The 27,943-nt window shown below is 45.0% G+C and overlaps 1 protein-coding gene across 1 annotated transcript in view; it reads right to left on the bottom strand.

The window, feature by feature from the left end:
• Nucleotides 1-27,943, bottom strand: part of LAMB3 (laminin subunit beta 3) — a 163,634-nt gene that overhangs the window by 40,337 nt on the left and 95,354 nt on the right. The window contains exons 10-12 of the mRNA XM_044288328.1: nt 20,749-20,937; nt 18,737-18,892; nt 8,273-8,469 (exon numbers count right to left, since the gene is read on the bottom strand). Coding sequence (XP_044144263.1) covers nt 8,273-8,469; nt 18,737-18,892; nt 20,749-20,937 — 542 coding nt within the window. The remainder of the gene's footprint in view (nt 1-8,272; nt 8,470-18,736; nt 18,893-20,748; nt 20,938-27,943) is intronic.

Raw genomic sequence — 27,943 nt, 5'->3', positions numbered from 1 at the left:
CACGCTCCCACATCTATCCATAAACATCGCTGACAGCGTCCCACTATAAGGGCCATGCTCCCACATCTATCCATAAACATCGCTGACAGCGTCACACTAAGGGCCACGCTCCCACATTTATCCATAAACATCGCTGACAGCGTCACACTATAAGGGCCACGCTCCCACATCTATCCATAAACATCGCTGACAGCGTCACACTATAAGGGCCACACTCCCACATCTATCCATAAACATCGCTGACAGCGTCCCACTATAAGGGCCACGCTCCCACATCTATCCATAAACATCGCTGACAGCGTCACACTATAAGGGCCACGCTCTCACATCTATCCATAAACATTGCTGACAGCGTCACACTAAGGGCCACGCTCCCACATCTATCCATAAACATCGCTGACAGCATCACACTATAAGGGCCACGCTCACACATCTATCCATAAACATCGCTGACAGCGTCACACTATAAGGGCCACACTCACACATCTATCCATAAACATCGCTGACAGCGTCACACTATAAGGGCCACGCTCACACATCTATCCATAAACATCGCTGACAGCGTCACACTATAAGGGCCACGCTCACACATCTATCCATAAACATCGCTGACAGCGTCACACTATAAGGGCCACGCTCACACTTCTATCCATAAACATCGCTGACAGCGTCACACTATAAGGGCCACGCTCACACATCTATCCATAAACATCGCTGACAGCGTCACACTATAAGGGCCACGCTCCCACATCTATCCATAAACATCGCTGACAGCGTCACACTATAAGGGCCACGCTCCCACATCTATCCATAAACATCGCTGACAGCGTCCCACTATAAGGGCCACACGCCCACATCTATCCATAAACATCGCTGACAGCGTCCCACTATAAGGGCCACGCTCCCACATCTATCCATAAACATCGCTGACAGCGTCCCACTATAAGGGCCACGCTCCCACATCTATCCATAAACATCGCTGACAGCGTCACACTATAAGGGCCACGCTCCCACATTTATCCATAAACATCGCTGACAGCGTCACACTATAAGGGCCACGCTCACACATCTATCCATAAACATCGCTGACAGCGTCACACTATAAGGGCCACGCTCACACATCTATCCATAAACATCGCTGACAGCGTCACACTATAAGGGCCACGCTCACACATCTATCCATAAACATCGCTGACAGCGTCACACTATAAGGGCCACACTCACACATCTATCCATAAACATCGCTGACAGCGTCACACTATAAGGGCCACACTCACACATCTATCCATAAACATCGCTGACAGCGTCCCACTATAAGGGCCACGCTCCCACATCTATCCATAAACATCGCTGACAGCGTCACACTATAAGGGCCACGCTCTCACATCTATCCATAAACATTGCTGACAGCGTCACACTAAGGGCCACGCTCCCACATCTATCCATAAACATCGCTGACAGCGTCACACTATAAGGGCCACGCTCACACATCTATCCATAAACATCGCTGACAGCGTCACACTATAAGGGCCACACTCACACATCTATCCATAAACATCGCTGACAGCGTCACACTATAAGGGCCACGCTCACACATCTATCCATAAACATCGCTGACAGCGTCACACTATAAGGGCCACGCTCACACATCTATCCATAAACATCGCTGACAGCGTCACACTATAAGGGCCACGCTCACACTTCTATCCATAAACATCGCTGACAGCGTCACACTATAAGGGCCACGCTCACACATCTATCCATAAACATCGCTGACAGCGTCACACTATAAGGGCCACGCTCCCACATCTATCCATAAACATCGCTGACAGCGTCACACTATAAGGGCCACGCTCCCACATCTATCCATAAACATCGCTGACAGCGTCCCACTATAAGGGCCACGCTCCACATCTATCCATAAACATCGCTGACAGCGTCCCACTATAAGGGCCACGCTCCCACATCTATCCATAAACATCGCTGACAGCGTCACACTATAAGGGCCACGCTCCCACATCTATCCATAAACATCGCTGACAGCGTCACACTATAAGGGCCACGCTCACACATCTATCCATAAACATCGCTGACAGCGTCACACTATAAGGGCCACGCTCACACATCTATCCATAAACATCGCTGACAGCGTCACACTATAAGGGCCACGCTCACACATCTATCCATAAACATCGCTGACAGCGTCACACTATAAGGGCCACGCTCACACATCTATCCATAAACATCGCTGACAGCGTCACACTATAAGGGCCACGCTCACACATCTATCCATAAACATCGCTGACAGCAGTCACACTATAAGGGCCACGCTCACACATTCTATCCATAAACATCGCTGACAGCGTCACACTATAAGGGCCACGCTCCCACATCTATCCATAAACATCGCTGACAGCGTCACACTATAAGGGCCACGCTCCCACATCTATCCATAAACATCGCTGACAGCGTCACACTATAAGGGCCACGCTCCCACATCTATCCATAAACATCGCTGACAGCGTCACACTATAAGGGCCACGCTCACACGTCTATCCATAAACATCGCTGACAGCGTCACACTATAAGGGCCACGCTCACACGTCTATCCATAAACATCGCTGACAGCGTCACACTATAAGGGCCACGCTCCCACATCTATCCATAAACATCGCTGACAGCGTCACACTATAAGGGCCACGCTCCCACATCTATCCATAAACATCGCTGACAGCGTCACACTATAAGGGCCACGCTCACACATCTATCCATAAACATCGCTGACAGCGTCACACTATAAGGGCCACGCTCCCACATCTATCCATAAACATCGCTGACCGCGTCCCACTATAAGGGCCATGCTCACACATCTATCCCTAAACATCGCTGACAGCGTCCCACTATAAGGGCCACGCTCCCGCATCTATCCATAAACATCGCTGACAGCATCACACTATAAGGGCCACGCTCCCACACCTATCTATAAACATCGCTGACTGCATCACACTATAAGGGCCACGCTCACACATCTATCCATAAACATCGCTGACAGCGTCACACTATAAGGGCCACGCTCACACATCTATCCATAAACATCGCTGACAGCATCACACTATAAGTGCCACGCTCCCATATAGATCCCTAAACATGACAGCGCTTTACACAATTATAGCAGCTTTGAAACAAAAAAATATTGTTTTAGTGTGTCCATAGTCTGAGAGCCACCGTTTTTTTATTTTTTGACCGATTGTCTTAGTTAGGGATTCATTTTTTGCGGGTTCAGGTGCATTTTTCCCCATAGGAATGTATTAGTGCCGGATCCGGCATTCAAAATACCGGAATGCACCCGCACTAAATCCGGACCCATTCACTTCTATGGGGCTGTGCACATGAGCGGTGATTTTCACACATCACTAGTGCGTGCAGCATGCTCTATATTGTGCGTTTTTCACGCAACGCAGGCCCCATAGAAGTTAATAGGGCTGCGTGAAAATCGCAAGCAAGTGTGGATGCGGTGCGATTTTCACGCATGGTTGCTAGAATGAAAGTCTATTCACTGTATTATTTTCCCTTATAACATGGTTATAAGGGAAAATAATAGCATTCTGAATACAGAATGCATAGTAGAAGGTCAATATAATAAACATTGGTGGCGCAGTGCGCCCCCCCCCCTCAATATAATAAACATTGGTGGTGCAGTGCGCCCCCCTCAATATAATAGGCATTGGTGGCGCAGTGTGCCCCCCCTTAATATAATAAACATTGGTGGCGCAGTGCGCCCCCCCTCAATATAATAAACATTGGTGGTGCATTGCGCCCCCCCCTCAATATAATAAGCATTGGTGGCGCAGTGCGCCCCCTCAATATAATAAACATTGGTGGCGCAGTGAGCCCCCCTCAATATAATAAACATTGGTGGCGCAGTGCGCCCCCCTCAATATAATAAACATTGGTGGCGCAGTGCGCCCCCCCTCAATATAATAAACATTGGTGGCGCAGTGCGCCCCCCTCAATATAATAAGCATTGGTGGCGCAGTGCGCCCCCCTCAATATAATAAGCATTGGTGGCGCAGTGCGCCCCCCCTCAATATAATAAACATTGGTGGCGCAGTGCGCCCCCTCAATATAATAAACATTGGTGGCGCAGTGCACCCCCCCTCAATATAATAAACATTGGTGGCGCAGTGAGCCCCCCTCAATATAATAAACATTGGTGGCACAGTGCGCCCCCCTCAATATAATAAACATTGGTGGCGCAGTGCGCCCCCCCCCTCAATATAATAAGCATTGGTGGCGCAGTGCGCCCCCCTCAATATAATAAGCATTGGTGGCGCAGTGAACCCCCCCTCAATATAATAAACATTGGTGGCGCAGTGCGCCCCCCTCAATATAATAAACATTGGTGGTGCAGTGCGCCCCCCCTCAATATAATAAACATTGGTGGCGCAGTGCGCCCCCCTCAATATAATAAATATTGGTTGCACAGTGCGCCCCCCCTCAATATAATAAACATTGGTGGCACAGTGAGCAGTGCCAATGAGGGTTAAAAAATAAAAAAAATAATTAACTCACCTCCTCCAATTGATCGTCTCCTGTTCTTTCTTCGGGACCTGTCAAAAGACCTGTGGTGACATCACTGTGCTCATCACATGATACATCACATGATCCATCACCATGGTAATGGACCATGTGATGAGCTCAGTGACGTCACCACAGGTCCTGAAGAAAGAACAGGAGACCGGCAGCTACGCGATCAACTGGAGGAGGTGAGTTTATTTTTTTAATTATTTTTAACCCTCATTGGCACTTCCCACTGCGCCACCGATGTTTATTATACTGGGGGAGGGGGGGGCGCACTGTGACACCAATGTTTCTTATACTGGGGGGGCGCACTGTGCCACCAACGTTTTTTATACAAATACAGGAGGCGGGTGCCGGAATCAAATAGCCGGCACCCGACCTTTGTGACAGGGAGCTGCGATCAGCGACAGTTAACCCCTCAGGTACCGCACCTGAAGGGTTAACTCAACTGCAGCTGATCGCAGCTCCCTGTCACAGAGGTCGGGTGCCGGCTATTTGATTCCGGCACCCGCCTCCTGTATTTGTATTACAGGTCAGTTTTCTTCATTGGTGGCGCATTTTGGTCACCATCTGGAGCCCTGACTAAGGCTAATCAGACCTCAGGGTCTGATTAGCCTTAGCTCCATAGCAACAAGGACGCCTTTGTTAGGCGTCCGGTTGCCATGGCAACGATCGGCCGCTGCAATCGCAGCAGCAGGGGCGCGATGGTAGAGAGAGGGAGCTCCCTCCTTCTCAACCACATGGATCTGGATGCCGCGCACCTGTTACAGAGTGTTAGCTGTTACAGTTACAGCTAACGCTCTCTGCTGATGGCAGCGGCTCCGTTCCTGAGCCGCTGCCATCAATATCTGCACCACAAGGAGCAGACGCATGGGGGGGGGGGGGGGCATTTGTTATATATGGAACAATGGGGGCAGAAAGGAGTGGAGCATTTTAGGGGAGGCACTTTATTTCACTTTGACGTCACCGGACTGGAGGGGCGGAGCTTAGCGCAATCTTGGCCAGGAGAGTTACTGCCCCTCCTAGACTTTTGAATAATTAATTAGGCTGTCAGTGACGTCACCGGAAGAGCATCACACTATAGAAGCAGCGGAAGAGGAAGCTTTCCTCCTCTGCAAGGGACTCGGTACGTCACTGACTGAAAGAAATCAGTTACCGTACTTCCTGCCATAAAGGTTTTGGGTAAAAAGGGTACTTAGAAACATGCTGAAAAGGTAGGACATGGGTGTATGTAAAGTGTGTGTATGTGCAATGCTATTAAACAATGGTCCCTAATCCCGGACAACCCCTTTAAGGATTTTATAAAGTTTCAAAGCAAATGTGCAATAATCTTTTCTTGATATTTAAAGTGCACCTACACTTTTACTCTATAAAACAGGCTGTGAATTGAGCATATCCTATAGAGAAAACTCTGAAAAGAACACTGCAACACTAAAGTAATTATGACATGTGGAGGGTACTTGAGAAATTAGGTTGAAAAGTGCTCTAAAACATTAGGCAATTGCATTAATTAACAATTCATTAATAAATTACCATCAGAGAAGCCAATAAACAAATGACTTATTATTCTATGACAGTCTACAGCAGTGGTGGTCAATCACAATCTACCATAGACTACAAAAGAAGGTCTAAAAGACCTTTATATTAGGCCACCACTGAAGATGAAAGCTTCTAAACAGAGGTGAGAATGATCCCCCCACTGATATTTGTTTTACTGTGCCTGTATTATTTGTTTTACTGTGCCTGTATTGAGGATCTATGAGGCACAATCAGCAGTATTAGCTTGTGCCATTTGCACAATCTCTAAGGGTTCTGCCAGAATTATTTTTAGTCACACATGTTCACATTCATAAATACTTGAAAAAAACACCAGAAACGGTCTTAAAACATAATGTTTGAAAGTGCAGTGTTTGGGCATCTATCATTTCCTTTATCGTTTCCTATGGGCCAACATGAACCCTCTGGCCATGCTGTTTTGTGCTCAAAAGACCCCAAAAAAATGATTCTCTTTTATTTTTTTTTTTATCTTAGGCTGGTTTCACACGTGCGTTGCGGGTAAATGTGTGGGTGCATTGTGGGAACACACGAGATTTTTCCGGGCAATTGCATAACATTGTAATGCGTTTTGCACTCGCGTGAGAAAAATCGCGCATGTTTGGTACCCAAACCCGAACGTTTGGGATCGGTATTCTGTAGATTGTATTATTTTCCCTTATAACATGGTTATAAGGGAAAATAATAGCATTCTGAATACAGAATGCATAGTAAGAGAGCGCTGGAGAGGTTAAAAAAATAATAATAATTTAACTCACCTTAATCCACTTGAGCGCGCAGCCGGCATCTCCTTCTGTCTTCATCTTAGCTGTGTGCAGTAACAGGACCTGTGGTGACGTCACTCCGGTCATCACATGATCCATCACATGATCTTTTACCATGGTGATGGATCATGTGATGGACCATGTGATGACCGGAGTGACATCACCACAGGTCCTGTCACTGCACACAGCTAAGATGAAGACAGAAGGAGATGCCGGCTGCGCGCTCAAGTGGATTAAGGTGAGTTAATTTTTATTTATTTTTTTACTCCTCCAGCCCTATTGTACTATGCATTCTGTATTCAGAATGCTATTATTTTCCCTTATAACCATGTTATAAGGGAAAGTAATAATGATCGGGTCTCCATCCCGATGTCTCCTAGCAACCGCGCGTACAAATCGCACCGCATCCGCACTTGCCATTTTCACGCAACCCCATTCATTTCTATCGGGCCTGTGTTACGTGAAAAACGCAGAATATAGAGCATGCTGCGATTTTCACGCAACATACAAGTGATGCGTGTAAATCACTGCTCATGTGAACAGCCCCATAGAAATGAATGGGTCGGGATTCAGTGCGGGTGCAATGCGTTCAACTCACGCATCGCATCTGCGCGGAATACTCGCTCGTGTGAAAGGGGCCTTACTGTGAAGCCATCCTAACATAGCAGGGCAGAAGAAGACACAGGTGTGATAATAGTCATCATTTATTTTCTCATTATTCCGATTAAGCTCAAACATATTAGCTGATTGATTGCACTACTCATTCTACACAAAATATAGATCCCAGCACCCATCTCCAGTCTTCTTCTGGTAGACGGAATGGCTAATAATTTAATATTAGTTTAATTTCCCAAGTTCTACTGTTTGGAGACAGCTAGTAAATTTTGAATATTTTTGTACCCCATATCAGCTTTTGGCCTCATGCACACGACCATCGTTGTGTTCCGTGTCCGTTGTTTCGTTTTCTGTGATTTTCTGGAGACCCATTGACTTTCAATGAGTCCGTTGAAAAACTCAGATAATGCACCGTTTGTCATCCGCGTCCATGATCCGTGTTTTCAGTCCGTCAAAAAAATAGGACGTGTCCTATTTTTTTCACGGACAACGGTTCGCGGACCCATTCAAGTCAATGGGTCCGTGAAAAAACACGGATGCACACAAGATTGTCATCCGCGTCCGTGATCCGTGTCCATTTTTTTCCTCTCATTTGCAAGGCATGTCTGGTGATCCTCCAAAAATCAAGGAAGACACACGGAAACAAAAACGGAAATGGATCACGGAACAACGGAACCCCGTTTTGCGGACCGTGAAAAAATACTGTCTTGTGCATGAGGCCTTTGTGACATATTAACACATTTGATGATAGCTCTCACCTGATTACATTGGAGACTGTAAGAATTCCTAACATGGCAGCCACACATCTGACATCCCCTCCCACTGGCGATATTCCAGTGGTGTGAGGTGCACTGGTCACAGCGCCGACCTGTAACATTTGGAAGACATCGACATTGTCCTGTTTCACTGTCACATGGCTGGTTTCTCTCAGTGCCTTCAGGGTTACAGTCACACTCTGTAACAAGAAATAGAGGCAGATTAGTGCATGCATTGATCACCTGTAAACCCAAACCATATAAAAGTTAATTAACTATAATTTTATGTATGTGTACGTGTCTGAAATATAAAAATTAGATTTTAATAGGGGAAATGATTGGAATATTTTGCCATTAGAGATAAGCGATTTATTGAAAATTATGGAACAGGCAAATTTTCTATAATGGAATGTAATTGCCACATATAAGTCAATGAAAACAAAAATATGGATTTCTATTATATTATTTTACCCTCCATTCCTTGTATGTAGAAAATACAGCTGCAGGTTAAACAACAGAATAGTTGCTAAATGCAGACAGGGCAAATTGTCTAAGGCTGCTTTCACACTAGCGTTCGTCAGTCCGCTCGTGAGCTCCGTTTGAAGGGGCTCACGAGCGGACCCGAACGCAGCCGTCCAGCCCTGATGCAGTCTGAATGGAGCGGATCCGCTCAGACTGCATCAGTCTGGCGGCGTTCAGCCTCCGCTCCGCTCGCCTCCGCACGGACAGGCGGACAGCTGAACGCTGCTTGCAGCGTTTGGGTGTCCGCCTGGCCGTGCGGAGGCGTGCGGATCCGTCCAGACTTACAATGTAAGTCAATGGGGACGGATCCGTTTGAAGATGCCACAATGTGGCTCAATCTTCAGGCGGATCCGTCCCCCATTGACTTTACATTGAAAGTCTGGACGGATCCGTCCCAGGCTATTTTCACACTTAGCTTTTTTTTGCTAATATAATGCAGACGGATCCGTTCTGAACGGAGCCTCCGTCTGCATTATTATGAGCGGATCCGTTCAGAACGGATCCGCCCGAACGCTAGTGTGAAAGTAGCCTAAGTCTAGTTGGAACTGCTTAATGTAAAAGAAACAAACTTTTTGCAAGAATGTAGAATATTTGCCCACAGTCCCTCTATCAAATAAACTGGGGATTGCAAAGAGAAAGTGGGTAGACATGAAACATGAGTGCAGGGTTTAGAGAAAGGAGAACATCAGCATAGAAATGCAATATCCCTCAATTTAGGTGACACCTAATTCATTGAGAAGCAGTAAACTAAACCAAAAAGTAAGAATTATGTTGTAAAAGGTCTTATGAACATGGCCAAAATTGCCACTATATCCAACCTCCGAGCATGAGACCTCTACTGTAAATGTGTGTGCCTCCAATTTCAAACAGAGGCATACTAGAGTTTTTTTTGTCTGTCAGACTCCCTACGAATGTGACAGAAAACAAATGAGAAGGCTGCAATATCTGTCTCAGAGCTTGGCAAAATCACTAGCAACCAATAAGATAGTTGCATACCCCTTTACTATATAAGAACTTCCCCAGCAGCCATTTTCTGCAGTTTTTTTTTTTTTTTCAGTTCTGAGAGAGAGATCAGTGAGATTGATGTGCTCTGTGCTTTCATCTGGATCCTATTCCTTATCCAATTACATTAGATAGATAGCTCATATATACTGTATATAATACAGATAGTTAGTGGGAGATAGTCAGTGTAGGTTAGATAGTGATATAGTGCAGCTGATAGGTTCCAGTGCAGGGTGTTAGGTAGTGTGATAGGAATTACTGTTTCTCTGCTGTCCATACATACATGCTACAGACATAGTGCTGTGATGTCACAACAATACTTAGTGTATCAATCAGTAATATCTACTCAGACCTGATAAAATGTGAAGTTGCATGTATTGAGCAAAAAATGTGCGCATCATTAGTGCCGATTTGCGCAATCGTGAAAATAATGACTGGAGATCATGAATTCGCAAATTTTATGTGAACATTATGCAAAAAATTCACAAAATATTGCAAAAACAAATATTGCCTATGCCGCTCATCACTAATGGTAGATAGGCACAGGGGAGTGCAATGAAGGCCTCAGGCTAAGTAGTGTGAAAGATGTGTGAAATCAATGCTGTAAAAGCAGAGATATAGTGGTTATATTTCAGTGTAACTTGTGGATTTCATATCTTACGATTAAGGCAATTAAACTTGAAAAACAGATAAAACACTACATAAAAATCAATCCCCTAAGTGGCATGCATATACAATACTGTAGATCTTTTTGAAGGCAGCAGCTGCCCTCTGGTGGGTATTTAAAATAACATTAGAAGACTGAAAACTATCTGGGCATTTTAGATATTTTAAAAAATATTCCAACATTTAATTTTATTCTTATTATGAACTATATTCCAAATTGAACAATAAAATCATAGCATACATTACTGCATACATTATAGATAAGGAGTCAATTTATCACGTCTTCATTCTGAATTCAAAAAGTCACAAAATGGGGCTTATGCGACTTTTTGGAGTCACACAAATTTTTTTCCAACATTTTGCATTTTTACACTACTTACTCCAGTTGTGAAATATGTGTAGGAGAATGGCTATGGTTAGCTATGTTAAATGTACACTAAACCCTGAGGAAAACATAAATAACACAAATGCATTTAATCCATAATGTACACACATCTATGTCTACAAGGAGCTCCCCAAACTTCTGCCATAAGCAGTTTAGAAGAGATCTTGCAGACAAAGCACTTTCTCCTTCCCCCAGTCCTCTCTATCTTCGTCTACAGAACCACTAGGTGTACGTCCATGACCTCATCTCACACACTGAGGCCTAAGCCTTAAAATACACTGAAATGCTGCTGTTTGATATGCCTGCATTGCCACTTTCTCTGCTACTCCCCTGAGAACTATCATCTGAGTGGGAAAGAGCAGTTATAATTACAATTTTCTACTATATTCAGCAGATCCCACTGTATGACATCCGTTAAACCTGATATGAACACTGCCTTATGCGCTTGAGTAATAACGATTATAACTGGAGAGGAAGATCCATTAGATTTCTGACAGATGAGGAAGGTTTCCATCAGAAACTGTCACTACAAAACTTTGGGCTATACTTGGGGTATATTGTATATTTGCGTGGGGAGTGGGATTTATCTTGGTAGATTTAGCATTTTACAGTTCTACTTGACGGTAACCAAGCTTTCCCAGATTCCTGAAAGGCAAATCTGCCTCGCTATGGCACTATATAGGATTGGAGGGAGGATTTATCTTGGTAGATTTTGTATTCTTTAAACAATTACAGTTCCACATGGTTATAACTCTACTTTCCCAAGATCCTGGAAGGCAAATCTTCATAATTGTGGCACCATTTGGGAGTGAGGAGAAGGATTTATTTAGGTAGACTTAATATTTAGCAGTCCTTATTACAGCTCCACATATTGTGTTACCCAGCTTTCCAGGGACCATGGAGGACAAATCTGACTAGTTATATTATAGGATGGAAGATTTGGCATGGGGATTCTTACTCAGCTTTTCCAGGCTCCTGGCTAGCAAATCCAGCTAGGTATTCTACAATACTGGGGATTTACTAATACATATATAAGCTGATCTGCAGTTTAGAAAAGTTGGGTAACAATCTCTTTAGGACTGTGATTGGGACTAGTGTTGATCAAGCACCAAAGTGCTCGGGAGCTCAAGTAGAACACCTCGGGATGCTCGGGTGCTCTACCGAGCACCTGAGCACAATGGAAGTCAATGGGAGAACCCGAGCATTAAACCAGGCACCCCCTGCTCTGAAGAGGGGAGGGTGTCTGGTTCACATGAAAAAGTCAGAAATTGATGGAAACACCACTGAAATGGTTCAGGAACAGCATGGGGAAGATGTCTGGATGCATCTTGGACACCCAGGTCACTGCTGGGAATGATGTTGTCCGAGTAGTACGCCAATTTTACAGACTGACAATAATACGCACAAAACCAAAGATAAAATCGATTTTAGAGGAAAAATTGTTAGGAAACATTTTTTCCTGAATATTTACTTGTATATAAAGTGTAAGTGCTGCCAAAAATTACAAGGAAGAGGCACTCCGATACAACCTGTATATCACATAAAGGAGGGCCTCATTCACATTGTGGTACAATTGTTTAGGTAGTGGGACTCCTACACTCATAAAGCCTATGCACTAAGTGAAAGGGCTGCCAAAAATTACAATGAACCGGCACTCCAATACACCCTTTATTACATATAAAGGATGGCATTATACACACCCTTGAAAATTTATGATTGATGGCCTGCTGGTGACCCTCAAAAACATTAGGAGCAAGGGCCTGCTGGTGACCCGCTAAAACATTAGAGGCGAGGGCCTGCTGCTGAGCTGACCATCTAAAACATTAGGGGTGAGGGCCTGCTGCTTAGCTTACCATCAAAAAAATTATGGTTGAGGGTCTGCTGGTGAGCTGACTCTCTCAAACATTAGCGGCGAGGGCCTGCTGCTGATCTGACCATGAAAAAAATTATGGACGAGGGCCTGCTGCTGAGCTGACCATCTAAAACATTATGGGCGAGGGCCTGCCATTGAACTGACCATCTAAAACATTAGGGGCGAGGGCCTGCTGTTGAGCTGACCATCTAAAACATTATGGGAGAGGGCCTGCTGCTGAGCAGACCATTTAAAACATTAGGGGTGAGGGTCTGCTGCTAAGCTGACCATCTAAAACATTATGGTCGAGGGCCTGCTGCTGATCTGACTTTCTAAAACATTATGAGCGAGGGCCTGCTTCTGAGCTGACCATCGGAAAAAATTATGGTTGAGGCCTGCTGCTGAGCTGACCATCGAAAAAATTATGGTTGAGGGCCTGCTGCTGAGCTGTCCATCTAAAACATTAGGAGCAAGTCCAGCCTAATAAGAATGTTGATATGATGGAGGAGGATGAGAAAATGAAGATTGAACCATTTTTTGTGGTGGAAGGGGTGCATGGGAATAAAGTGTATTCAATACACCATAAAAGCCACATTTAAAGTGCCTTTATCTTCAACTGCTTTCCTCTGGTGGAGTAGAGAAGTCAGGGGCAATCCAGGCCTTGTTCATTTTGATTGTCAGCATTTTCAGTTGACAGTCAGATGCGCTTATCAGTTATTATGCCCCCAGCAGCACTAAATACCCACTCTGACAAAACGCTGGCGGCAGGGCAGGCCAGCACCTCCAAGGCATAGAGCGCCAGTTCATGCCTTGTGCAGCTTGGACACCCAATAGTTGTAAGGCACAGAGGGATCATTGAGGACGCTGACACGGTCTGCTATGTACTCCTTCACCATCTTCCAAAACTGTTCTCTCCTTGTGACACTAGGCCACGCATCAGGGTGAGGTTGCTGGAAGGGTGTCATGAAACTGTCCCAGGCCACCGAAAGTGTTGCCTTGCCTCTGATGGAACTGCTGTGCGTTTCCAACTTTTCCACAAGGAACTTCTGGTATTGCACCATTTTGCTAGTCCTCTCCACCACAGGAATGAGAGATGAGAAGTTCTCTTTGTAGCGGGGGTCGAGAAGGGTGAACAACCAGTGATCGGTGTTGGCCAAAATGCGTATAACGCAAGGGTCATGGGAAAGGCAGCATAACATAAAGTCAGCCATGAGTCCCAACAGACAAGACTTTGCTGTCCTTGTCAGGAGGATGACTCTCAATCTCCTCATCCTATTCCTACTCTTCGGCCCATCCACGCTGTGCTGTGGGTACTACCCTCTGCAGCGGAGGCAACCGTCTCCTGCTCCTCCTCCAGCTCATCATCATCCAATTTGCGCTGAGAAGACGAGCGGAGGATAATCCGGCTATCACCCTGTGTACTATCTTCCCCCATTTCCACCTCTGCCACATGCACAGCTTCCTCCTTCATTGTGAGCAGCGAGCGTTTCAGTAGACACAGAAGTGGGATGGTTACGCTGATAATAGCGGAATCGCCGCACACCATCTGTTTTGATTCCTCAAAGTTGCGTAAAACCTCGCAGAGGTAAGACATCCATGCCCATTCGTCGCTTGTGAAGAGCGGAAGCTGACTGGAAAGGCGATGACCATGTTGCTGCTGGTATTCCACTACTGACCTCTGCTGCTCACAAAGCCTGGCCAACATGGGGAACGTGGAGTTCCAGTGCATGTTCTTGTCGCACAACAGTCGGTGAGCTGGCAATTGCAGGCGCTGCTGCAGCATTGCCAGACCGGCAGAAGCTGTAGATGACTTTCGGAAATGGGCACACATGCAGCGCACATTCACCAGTATGATTCCACAAATAGAGATAAATAAGTGGCACTTACCATTCGATGCAAATATTTATTTTACTGGGGTACAGGGGGATAACAAAAACAGTGCAATCACAGGAACATGGCGACGGCTGTTTCGCGTATCGCTGCTTCAACTGGCCAATACTGTCAACCCTTTGATGCAAATGACATAATCTTTTATGCCCCACACATGCTAACTTAGGAGCATGATGTTGGCATAGAGTGTCGCATAACATTGCGAGTGAAGGCTACGTCAGCAGCAGGGGTTGTACATCAATGTTACAAAATAAGATATCCATGAAACATTAAAAGCAACAACAAACAGCATACATAGAATATTGAGACCTCACAGAAAGACACTCATATAGAGTTTTTCGTTCAGTCCCAGAGGGCCCATGGCATTAGAACGCAAGATCCATCTACCTTCTTTTCTTAGTAGTTCCCGTCCTCTATCGCCCCCTCTCGGTGGATTCTGAACAACCTCTAAGCCTGCAAATCTGAGGACTGAGCAATCTCCGTTATGTGCGGACTGTATATGTTCTATAAGGCGTGGGACACCCCTACCGGTGATAATAGAATATATATGTTCGCGGATGTGTTCAAAGAGGCAGCGGACCGTCTTGCCGATGTAGAATCTACCACATCTGCACAAGATTAGGTACACTAAATATTTGCTCCTACATGTAATTAGTGTGCTAACTTTATGATTAATACCTCTGAAAGATATGTGAGATCACTGGGGACTGTACCTGCAAAAAGAGAAGCTGCCGCATCTTCTATTGCCTTTTGGTGACCACCCATCCAGCCAAGTGCAATTTTTTGTTTCTTTAAAATGGCTGCGGACCAATTTGTCACGTAAGGTATGGCACCTCTGAAATGCAATCAAGGGGCGGGAGTCTCGCATATCTTTCAGATTGGTATCACTGGCTGCAATGTTCCAGTTGTCTCTGATGACCTTTTTGATTATGTCGGCCATTAGACTGTACCTAAGTGAGAATACAAAGGGGCGGGGTGTCTCGCTGTTTTTTGGTTTTGGTAAGGGCTGAGGACATGATTGGGTTTTTCGGCCTACCACAGTCGCTTTTTCCATGGCTGTGTTGAGTAATTTGAGGGGATAACCCCTCAATCTTAACCGTTTTTTTTTAAAATCCATGGCTTGTTTATTGTACCTATCCTCTGATTTATTTGTGCATGCCAAGCATCTAAATTGGCCATAGGGTACGGCACTTTTCACAGCTGTCGGGTGATAACTCAAATAGTGCCGTAGAGAATTGGTTGCCGTAGGCTTACGGAAGCCCTCAGTCACCAACTCTCCACTGCTCACGGAGATGAGCACGTCCAGAAACTCTAGTTTGTCCCCTCCAAATTTGTAAGTAAAGTGCATGTCCATGTCTTCCCTTATTTAGATGATTCACAAATTGCTTGAATGTGTGTTCAGTGCCCCGCCATACGATGAACACATCGTCTATAAAGTGCAGATATGTCTGTATGTATTTAACATAGGGGTTGGACACAGAATACACATATCTATCCTCGAACCGTGACAGGTATAGGTTGGCAAATGTACATGCGACCGGAGTACCCATCGCTGTGCCAACATTTTGTTTAAACCATGTATACCCGAACATAAAGGCATTATTTTTCTAAATTTATTCTACACCATTTCTGATGAAACTCTTAAAGAACTCACTTTTGTCTGTATTTTATATAATTTCCATCACTGCTAGAATACCTCTGTCCTGGGGATAAGCGTATAGAGACCCTCCACATCCAGGGACACAAAATGAAATTCCTCCTGCCACTGGATGGAGTCCAGTGCCAGGAGGAGATCAGATGTGTCCCTGAGGTGTGAGGGTGCCATTTTTACTAGCGGTCTTAGTAACTAATCTATATACCTGGACAATGGTTCGGTCACTGACCCCACCCCAGAGACAATTGGTCTCCCAGGGGGGTGGGTCAGTGACTTGTGATTTTTCGGGAGGAAATACCATGCCGGTCTTGTCGGATACATGGGAAACAGTTTTTTGGGCTTTGTTTTTAGATAACATGTTCATATCGACATATGTATGCAGAAAGCTCCTTAACAGCTTTTGTATTTTAAAAGTTGGATCACTCAATAATTTTTCATAAGTCAGAGGGTCATTCAGCTGTCTATGAGCCTCTGCCACATAGTATTCTTTACTGAGTAGCACTATGTTTCCCCCCTTGTCCGCTGGCTTCACAACGATGTCCTCTTGTAACTGTAACCATTTCAGTGCTTGCTCTTCTCCTCGAGAAATATTGTGGTTCGGTTGGGGATAAATCAAAGATTTAACCCCTTCAAGCACCTTTTGATGAAAGACATTGATGCTGTTGCCGACAAAATGTGGAGGGGAGTCCACCAGTGAATTCCAGAATAACTCCCACCTCCGGAGCGGTATTAAGACTGGCTTCAGCCAACCATTCCAGACGATCCAGGAGATCTCTGTCTGAATAAAGTTGGCATGTGTGCTGAAGCCTAAAGGGCCAATTTCTGCAGGTCGTTCACCCTCTTTATATTCGACATGACGCAGGGTTTAAGAATTATAAATTCTTCTAAGGTTCAATTTCCTGATGGCTTTGAAAAGATCAATTTCAAAATCTATCGGGTTGAAGCCCTCCACCAGACTGTAATTGAGGCCTCGATTGAGGACCTTCACACAGTCAGGCGGTAGCTCCACTCCCGACAGATTTAGCACTATATTTTCCGTTTCCTCTAAAGTAATCTCCTCAGCTATCGTCACCAGGATACTTGTTTGCGCTTGTATCCCTGTTTTCTCGGCCTGCACCTTCACCAGTAGCTCAGGCAAATTGGGGTAGGTTTTGAGAAACTGCTGAACCACTAAGTTGAACACAGGCTAGGCATGGTATATGTGCTACCATGTTACGGCCATTATCATACACAACCATGCCTGGTTCTAGGTTGAGTGGCGAGAGCCACAGCTCAGTCTGGTCCCTTATACCGTGCCACAGCTCTGCGGTGGTGTTCTGTTTGTCATCTAAACAAATTAGTTTAATCATGGCCTGTTGCCGCTTCCCCACTGCAGTGCTACAATGCTTCCAGCTACTGACTGATGGCTGACTGGTGCTGCAAGATTATAATTCAGAGGTGGAAGTGGAGGAGGAGAAGGGGGGTTGCAGCCACTAATGTAGGTGGTGGCGGAAATCCTGATAAAAGTAGGGCCCGCAATCCTTGGCGTCGGTAGCACCTGTGCCATCCAAGGGTACGACTTGCTCCAGGCCTTCACAACGTTCACCCAGTGTGCCGTCAGGGAAATGTAGCATCCCTGGCCACAAGCACTTGTCCATGTGTCAGTCGTTAAGTGGACCTTCCCAATAACTGCGTTGGGTAGGGCACGGGTGATGTTACGGGACACATGCTGATGTAAGGCGGGCACGGAACACCGAGAAAAATTGTGGCGGCTGGGGACTGAGTAACGAGGGATTGCCGCCGCCATCAAGTTGCAGAAAGTCTCAGTGTCCACAAGCCTAAATGGCAACATTTCCAGGGCCAGCAATTTGGAAAGGTGCTCATTTAGTGCTATGGCCTGTGGGTGGGTATCTGTGCTTTTGTTCAAAGGCCTGGGGTATGACATCTGTACGCTGTGCTGGGACACAGAAGTGGATGTGCTAGCTTATGGTGCTTGCGAAGGCCCAGGTGCAGGGCGGGATGCATCCGAGCCTGCGTCTTGGACAGGGGATTGGCTAGCATGTAACACAGGGCATCAGTGCACAAGATCTCCTCATGTCCCTCTTCATGAGAGGACCGTAAGTTCGGGGCCGTACTCCGGAAATGCGGATGCGGACAGCACACTGTGTGCTGTCCGCATCCATTACTGCCCCATAGAGAATGAATGGGTCTGCACTCATTCCTGATAATTGTGGAACGGGTGCGGACACATTCTACGGACATCTGAATGGAGCCTTAACCCAACCTACTCTTTCTACACTTCCTGGCTCACATGCACTACCGGAGGAGACATGCCTGCAGCTTAAGAGAAGAATACACTCTTTCAATTGTATTTTTCAAGGTCTGCAATTGACATTTTGTAGACAAAGCATAACTCACTTCAAATATTCTCCTCATCATAAAGTCCCCCCAAAGAGGTTAAACTGCACAGGAGAGGTTTTATCATATAACATTTGAGCAGTTTGTGCCTCTACTTACTGGTACAACCCTGTGGGTTGGCTGAGCTCAGTTGGTAGTACCCTGGCTTGCACTGATCGCACCTCTCTCCCCCAACATTTTCTTTACAGATGCATCTTCCATTCATAGAGTTACAACTGCCACCTTCTACACTGCCCTCCGGATCACAATCACATGCTAAAATATAAAATGTTTATTAAACATTAAAAAAGGTGCAAAACATTTTAGATTAAAGTCACAATCCTATCAAAATTTATATATAAAAATGGACCATATATTTAGTGTGAGTTTTGCCCAGATATCTCTGCTTGAGAAAACAGCAGGAAATTCAATTATTGTAATCATAGAAAGAGCTTAGAGAGCTGGAAGGAGAATGTCCCTTTAGGCTAGGGCCACACAACGACAAACTTTTTTAGTAATTAATGGTGTTGCACTGGAACATGACAGTCGCACAGAAATCCATTGACTATCATTATTTAAAAAATTGTGTGACTTTTCTGTGACAAAAAGTCGCATGACACATGTAACCGTGTAGCCCTAGCCTTAAATATATGGGATAAAGGGTCGTTTCACAAATAGTTTTTTAAGGCACTACACTGCAGTTTTTGATGCATGTTTGTGAGTCAAAATCAAAACTGCCACAAAAACCGTCTTTAAAAAAAAAAAAAAAAAAAAACAGGAGAGATTTATCAAAAGCAGTGCAGGGAAAAACTGCCTTGGTTATCTGTATCAACCAGTCAGATTCCACCTTTCATTTTTCAGAACTGCTTTGGAAAATGAAAGGATCAATCTGATTAGTTGCTATGGGCATCTAAGTCAGTTTTCCTTTTCACCACTTGTGATAGATTTCCCCCGTTGTGTGTGAAACAGCCCAAAAGGAGCAGCATTATGGCAGATTGCAATCTTAACAACAACCAGCAGAGGGCACCAAATGAAAGCACAATAAAGTAGTACGGTATGAGGCTGGGTCTTTACACATTCAGGTTTTTAATGCAATTTTTTAAGTCAGCCCCAGGAGTGGATTAAAAATTTGCACCGAAAAACACTATATTTTGAATTTCATCTCAATATAGTCAGTCATTGACTATAATGATTATAATGATAATTAGGGATGAGCGAATCGACTTCGGATGAAATATTCGCTCCATACAGTATTAGAATGTATTGGCTCTGATGAGACGAAGTTATTGCTTTGCGAAGTCTCAAAAGACTTGGCGCAATAACTTCATAAATTAACTTGTACTGTAAAAAAACATTTCCCGAACTCGGGTTTGGTTCCAAGTGGTTCCAAAGTTTCATCCAAAGTCGATTCACTCATCCTTAATAATAATGTTTGACTTTAACCGCTTCCTGACCCTGGGCATGCCTGTACATCTAAGGTGAGTGAGGGGTGTATGGAGCAGGCTGTATCCGCTCTATATGCAGTGGGTCCTGGCTATACAATACAGTTGATATCTGGCCAGGATCCGGTCTAGGATTGGAGATGACTCTGATCCTGATCATTTAACTCCTGAGATACACAAAGGTACCTATAAAAACTACAGCTCAGTCCACCCAAAAAAAAAAAAACACACTTTCAAACAGCTCTGTTATGTCAGAAGATGCCGAAGCAAAAACAAAATAAAAACTATCAGGGAGATTTATCATAACAGCGTTTTATGCCAGAAGATGTTGATGAGAAGCAGACCTTAAGCCGAGAGCATCCTCCAGCAGGACTAAGCTGCGCCTAAGCCATGTGACCAATAAACATTATGTGACATACCATAGGAAGATGCCCAAGCACTTGCCCAGCGCCGCGGCCTCTTTATGCAGCTGAACAGCAGGGGTCTCAGGAGTCGGACCTCTACTTATCTTATATAGATGACCTACCCTGCAGATAGGTCATCAATATGATAGTCCCAGAAAACCTCTTTATGGAAAAGTCAAGGTGTTTTAAAGGCAACCTACAACTGCAAACTTGAACGTATAGCATCTGGTTCTGGTAACCTACTTGCTGCCCTAACCAAATTCATAGTCTATAAAAATGGACTCACAGATGCAGGCATCTCTCTGGCTGATATCTTGATTTGGATTCCTGTAGTAGTCAGGTCTGCACCTCTCGCAGTTCTTCCCGGTAGTGCCATCTGCACAGTCTTCACACACGCCTCCACTCACTCTGCCACTGGCTTCATATGCAGCAGAGTCAAAGTGGCACTTGTCAGAGTGATTGTTGCACTTACAGCCTATCATGGGGCAAGAAAAGGAGTTATTAGAAGAGTAACATTGGATGGCACAATATATGGCTATAAAAAATGGGCACAATGAGACATCTACTACCAGACCCACAGTACTTTGGCGTATAGCTTGATGTTTTACAAGATGTATGGTAGTAACACAAGCTCTTTTATTTCTAGCAATATATCACCCAGCATACTGTACATAATGCAGATGCAAAAGGTACTGACATTACAACACACTCGTCTCCCACATCACATTGCAGTTTCCAGGGCTTCGCACTAGATGGTGCTAACAAGCCACATTCAATACATTCAAATATTTGGGCGAATATTCGTCATAAATTTGCGAATTAGCCATAATTTTCTTGATTGCGAAAATCGACAATGTAATATGCACATATTGCGCACGCAATACAGGCGTGGGTCACTTTTGCTACATTTTTCAAGCTGCTAGAAGTTTCCTGAGACTGGAGAAAATAGTTGGCATGGCAGAACATTACAATAGCTTTATATGCAGATAGAGTGCTCCAATATATTCGTGATTGCGCAAATCAGCAATTAATGATGCACATATTTTGGTGCAATACGTGCAACTTCACATTTTAACAGGTCTGACTACATATTACTGATTGGTGCACTAAGTATTGTTGTGAACTTGTACATCACAGCACTATGTCTGTAGCATGTATGTATGGACAGCAGAGAAACAGTAATTCCTATCACACTACCTAACACCCTGCACTGGAACCTATCAGCTACACTATATCAGGATATAACCTACACTGACTATCTCCCACTAACTATCTGTATTATATATATAAGGTAACTAACTAATCTAATGAGACAGCAAATAACAGAGCACAGCAATGATACTGCTGAACTGCAAAAAAAAAAAAAGGCAGAAAATGGCTGCTGGGGAGGTTCTTATATACACTGAACAAAAATATAAACGCAACTCTTTTGGTTTTGCTCCCATTTTGCAGAACTCTTAACTCAGCTGAACTCAAATATCTGAAATATTTTCTACATACACAAAAGACCCATTACTTTCAAATATTGTTCACAAATCTATCTAAAACTGTGTTAGTGAGCACTTCTCCTTTGCCGAGATAATCCATCCCACCTCACAGGTGTGGCATATCAAGGTGCTGATTAGACAACATGAATATTACACAGGTGTGCCTTAGACTGCCCACAATAAAAGAACACTCTGAAATGTGCATAGTTTTGCCTTACTGGGGGGGGAGTGGGTCATAAAACCAGTCAGTATCTGGTGTGGCCACCATTTGCCTCACACAGTGCAACACATCTCCGTTGCATAGAGTTGATCAGGTTGTTGAATGTGGCCTGTGGAATGTTGGTCCTCCCCTCTTCAATAGCTGCGCGAAGTTGCAGAATATTTGCAGGAACGCCGATCCAGAGCATCCCAAACATGCTCAATGGGTGACATGTCCGGTGAGTATGCTGGCCATGCAAGAACTAGGATGTTTTCAGCTTCCAGGAATTGTGTACAGATCCTTGCAATATGGGGCCGTGCATTATCATGCTGCAACATGAGGTTATGGTTGTGGATGAATGGCAAAACAATGGGCCTCAGGATCTCGTCACGGTATTTCTGGGCATTCAAAATTCCATTAATAAAATGCACCTGTGTTCATTGTCCATAACATACGCCTGCCCATACCATAACCCCACCGCCACTATGGGCCACATTGACGTCAGCAAACCGCTCACCCACACAACGCCACACACGCTGTCTGCCATCTGCCCTGAAAAGTGAAAACCAGTACTCATCCGTGAATAGAACGCCTTTCCTTTGCCCATTCAAGTCGGTTACGACGACAAACTGCAGTCAGGTCCAGACCCCGATGAGGACGACGAGCATGCACATAAACTTCCCTGAGAGTTTCTCCAGAAATTATTCGGTTATGCAAACCGATTGTTGCTGCAGCTGTCCGGGTGGCTGGTCTCAGAAGATCATGGAGGTGAAGATGCTGGATGTGGAGGTCCTGGGCTGGTGTGGTTACATGTGGTCTGCTGTTGTGAGGCCAGTTGGATGTACTGTCAAATTGTCTAAAACACCTTTGGAGATGGCTTATGGTAGAGAAATGAACATTCATTGCACAGGCAACAGCTCTGGTAGACATTCCTGCAGTTAGCATGCCAATTGCACACTCAAACATTGCAACATCTGTGGCATTGTGCTGTGTGATCAAACTGCACATTTCAGAGTGTCCTTTTATTGTGGGCAGTCTAAGGCACACCTGTGCAATATTCATGCTGTCTAATCAGCACCTTAATATGCCACACCTGTGAGGTGGGATGGATTATCTCGGCAAAGGAGAAGTGCTCATTATAACAGATTTAGATTTGTGAACAATATTTGAGCAATGGATCTTTTGTGTATGTTGAAAATGTTTCAGATCTTTGAGTTCAGCTCATGCAAAATGGGAGAAAAACCGAAAGTGTTGCGTTGATATTTTTGTTCAGTGTAGTAAGGGGTAGGCAACTTTCCTATTGGTTGCTAGGGATGTTGCTAAGCTCAGACATTGCAGCCTTCTCACTGGCCCACAAGCAAGAGACAGGGAGGGATCATGCGTTCAGATGAAAAAAATAAAATAAAAATAGAATATTTGTGAATACGAATATATAGCACTATATTCAAAATCTTCGTGAATTCTCGAAGTGGCGATATTCACAATAAAAATTTGCGATTTGAATATTCGCGCCCAATACTATTCAATATATCATTCCCCTGTCTGCATTGCTATCTATAAAGACTAGGGATTACATTTATAAAATCTGATATGTCAGTTGATCAGCTTAAAAATGTTGCAAGTCATGTTTTTGTGACATTTGTTGAGCCTCGCCACTTTTCGAAGTGGTATATATTTAAGTGACAAGATGTGGATTAGAGCTGAGCGAAGTATTAAAAAATTTGAATTGGCTGCTTCGCCGAATTCTACCCAAAAATTAGCTTTGTGACAAATTACTTTGTCACGAAGCGCATTTCTTTGTAAGTAGTGGGCGCAATGACGGGCAGCGGCAATTATGCCACCCCCCATCATTGTACCCCTCAAATGCCGCGTTCATACATTATCGTGGCATCTCATAGCAATAATCTGTTGTTAAAAATAAATAAATTCAATCATACTTACCTCATTCATTTGCTCGCGATTGACCAACAGCCAACCATCTTGCCTGAAGATCTGTCTTAAAATTTCGCACGGCCTGTGGTGACATCATACGTCACTGCGCACAGGATTTCATGCGAGATCTTCAAGCAAGATGGCAGTGGCCAACCCATCGCGAGCAAATGGATGAGCTATGTATGTTTTTTTGGGGGGGAGGTTTACACAGTTTCTGGGAAAATTGATTCGATACCACGAATCACAAGGAAATTCGGCTTCAAGGCAAATCACATTTTTCCTGAAATTTGGATCAAAGTCCACTTTGATTCGCTGGACTTCGATTCGCTGAACACTAATCTGGATTATGGCACATTTACTATGTGCCACTTTTGCAAAAGTCACACAATAGTTGCATCTCCTGGTGTACAAATAGATGTAAACCACATTGCGCTCACACCAAATATATTAATAAGGCACACCATTTCATAAATTTTGAGCAGGCACACAAAGCAAAGACAAACTTAAAACTGACACTAAAACAACCACTAATGATAAATGACCCCCTAGGTGACTATTGAGAGGTTGTTATGACAAGACAGAGCTCACACTCTTGCACCTGCTAGGCTAAGGCTCCCAGTGTTCCTCATAGCTATGTGGACAATCTTGCTGTCTTAAATGTCTATAACGCAATTGACATGTAAGGCAAACACTGAGCACAAACAGTTGCCAAAACCTTTTTTGGAGCAGAGAAATCCCAAAATAATTAGGACAGCAGATTCTGTGATATACAGTATATCTAGCAACAGGAATGACAAACTATTCAAGATGACGAATATCTGTAAATGTTAGTTTCTATGTCTGTGGATATGCCTATATTTGAAAGCACTGATGGCATTAGGGCACTACAAGGGCATTACCACCTTATGAGCATTCAGATAAATGTATTCCTCTCAGAGACAAGTGGAATCATTTATTTCAATTGGCCAGTAATTGTAATGTCTAAGGATATGGCCACAAGTTCAAGTTTGCCAATGCAGGTTTGAAATCCAAAAAAGAGTAGACGTTGTATCAGTCTTTTATAGTTTCTCTCCTTTTCTGATACACTCCGGATTTGTGGCTTTGAAAACCTGACTGCGGCCATACCCTAAAAGACTCGGGGGATATTTATTAAGACTGGTGTGTTATGTGCTCGGCCCTCCATGCATCTATGTACGCAACTAGCCTGATGAAGGGCATGCCCGAAACGTTGCCTCAGTTCCTAAAAGGACCTTTATGTCCGGCAAATAAAAAGCATTAACCGCATACTGGAGTGCTGTCTAAATTATTTGAAATACTTACTAGTTCCGAGAGGTGGAGCAAGGAACGCACCTAGACGCGCACCCTAAACCTATCAGCCTATCAGTGATCAACACGTGATTTTTATATGATGTGCAATCATGGCTGAACAGCCTGACAGGAACACTCACCAACAGGGCCGTCTTTACCAAGGGGCAAAAGGGGCAGCTGCCCCGGGCCCAGTTGCTCCTGGGGGGCCCAAGGCAGCTGCCTCTTGAGCCCTGCTAGCCACTGCCCCGGGTGTCAGGCTGTCAGCTCTACCAGGAGTCCAGGCATCATGATCGTACTGTGTTAAAGTTGTGATTTAGGACCTTAATGACATCATCACCATGTGACCAGTAACCTAGCAATTACTGGTCACATGGCTATGAGGTCATCACAGGTCCTGTGGAGTGTTGCAGAAGTTAACTGTGGAGCTTTTTTGTGTGAAGATTGCATCAGAAAAAGGTGACAGGGGCTGGGGTGCTGTATACTGTGGGGGGCTGTATACTGTGTGGGACTGTATACTGTGTGGGGGCTGTATACTGCGTGGGGCCTGTATACTGTGGAGGGCTGTATACTGTGGAGGGCCTGTATACTGTATGGGGGCTGTATACTGTGTGGGGGCTGTATACTGTGTGGGGGCTGTATACTGTGTGGTGGGCTGTATACTGTGGGGGGCTGTATACTGTGTGGGACTGTATACTGTATGGGGGCTGTATACTGTGTGGTGGGCTGTATACTGTGGGGGCTGTATACTGTGTGGGGCTGTATACTGTGGGGGGCCTGTATACTGTGGAGGGCTGTATACTGTGTGGAACTGTATACTGTGTGGAACTGTATACTGTGTGGTGGGCTGTATACTGTGGTGGGCTGTATACTGTGGGGGCTGTATACTGTGTGGGGGCTGTATACTGTGTGGGGGCTGTATACTGTGTGGGGCTGTATTCTGTGTGGTGGGCTGTATACTGTGGGGGGCTGTATACTGTGTGGGACTGTATACTGTGTGGGACTGTATACTGTGTGGGACTGTGTACTGTGTGGTGGGCTGTATACTGTGTGGTGGGCTGTATACTGTGTGGGGGCTGTATACTGTGTGGGGGCTGTATACTGTGTGGGGGCTGTATACTGTGTGGGGGCTGTATATTGTGTGGTGGGCTGTATATTGTGTGGGGGCTGAATATTGTGTGGTGGGCTGTATACTGTGGGGGGGCTGTATACTGTGTGGTGGGCTGTATACTGTGTGGGGGCTGTATACTGTGTGGTGGGCTGTATACTGTGTGTGGGGCTGTATACTGTGTGGGGGCCTGTATACTGTGTGGGGGCCTGTATACTGTGGGGAGGGGCTGTATACTGTGTGGGAGCCTGTATACTGTGTGGGGGCCTGTATACTGTGTGGGGGCCTGTATATTGTGGGGGGGGCTGTATAGTGTGGGGGCCTGTATACTGTGTGGGGGCCTGTATACTGTGGGGGGCTGTATAGTGTGGGGGGCTGTATAGTGTGGGGGGGCCTGTATAGTGGGGGGGGGCTGTATAGTTGGGAGGGCTATACTGCTGTACTGTATACTGTGGGGGTCTGTATAATGTATACTGAGGGTGCGGTATAGTGTGGAGTGCTATACTGCTGTACTGTATAGTGTGGGGGGCTGTATCGTGTAAAGTTTGGGGTGCTGTATACAGTGAGGTGTTGTATACCGTGAGGTGCTGTATACTGTGTGCTGCTATACTGCTCTACTATATACTGTGGGGTACTGTATAGTGTGGGGTGCTATACTGCATACTGTGTGGTGCTGTATACTATAGGGTGCTATACTGCATACTGTGGGGTGCTGGGGTGCACTGTAACACTAGGGTGAGCCGAGCCCTGGTCTCCTTCCTGCAGAGCGGTGCCCACTTCCAGCCTGAGCCCAGCTGCCCAGAGCACTGATCCTGAGCCGCTGGAGTCTTCAGTACTGTAAGTATTTACAGTCATTCACTGTACTCTACCAGATGTGTGGATTTTTTGTGTGTGTGTTGTGGTGGAGGGCGTGATTGCCTGCTAAGGTGTGGGAAGGCGGGATCCAGGGGGCCCAAGTAAATTTTTGCCCAGGGTCCAATCAATATTAAAGACGGCCCTGCTCACCAATATGAAGTATATGCAAGTGCCAGAGTGTAGTGTGCAGTGAGCTCTGCCGCCTCAACCCCCATAGGCAGCTCTGCAAGTGGAGGCAACCAGTCCTGCTTACAGTACATTCTAGAACAGGTTGCTGGTGGCCATTTTAAATCATTCCCTGAGAATCCCCTTTAATAACTGTAGCACATATATGCAGGTCCATGCAGCAAAATGGAAATCTACACCAGCAAGATAGCTGGTGTAGATTTATGATATAATCCATGCCAGTTTACTGGTATAAATTATAATAAATTCACCCCTACACAGCTCACTTTTTGAAAAGGGGTAAGTGATGCTCAAAGCTCCCAAAAAGTCACAAAAGTTTGTGCAACCATATATGCAGCTTTTTGAAGCCAGCTTTCTGGTGTACAGGGGATGATAAATGTCCTCCTAAATGCCACAATTGCAGATATAT

This window comes from Bufo gargarizans, chromosome 3 (assembly GCF_014858855.1).
Source record: "Bufo gargarizans isolate SCDJY-AF-19 chromosome 3, ASM1485885v1, whole genome shotgun sequence".
Taxonomy (NCBI): domain Eukaryota; kingdom Metazoa; phylum Chordata; class Amphibia; order Anura; family Bufonidae; genus Bufo; species Bufo gargarizans.
The sequence above is the reverse complement of the archived record's forward strand: the minus strand, read 5'-3'. Positions and strand labels throughout refer to the sequence as shown.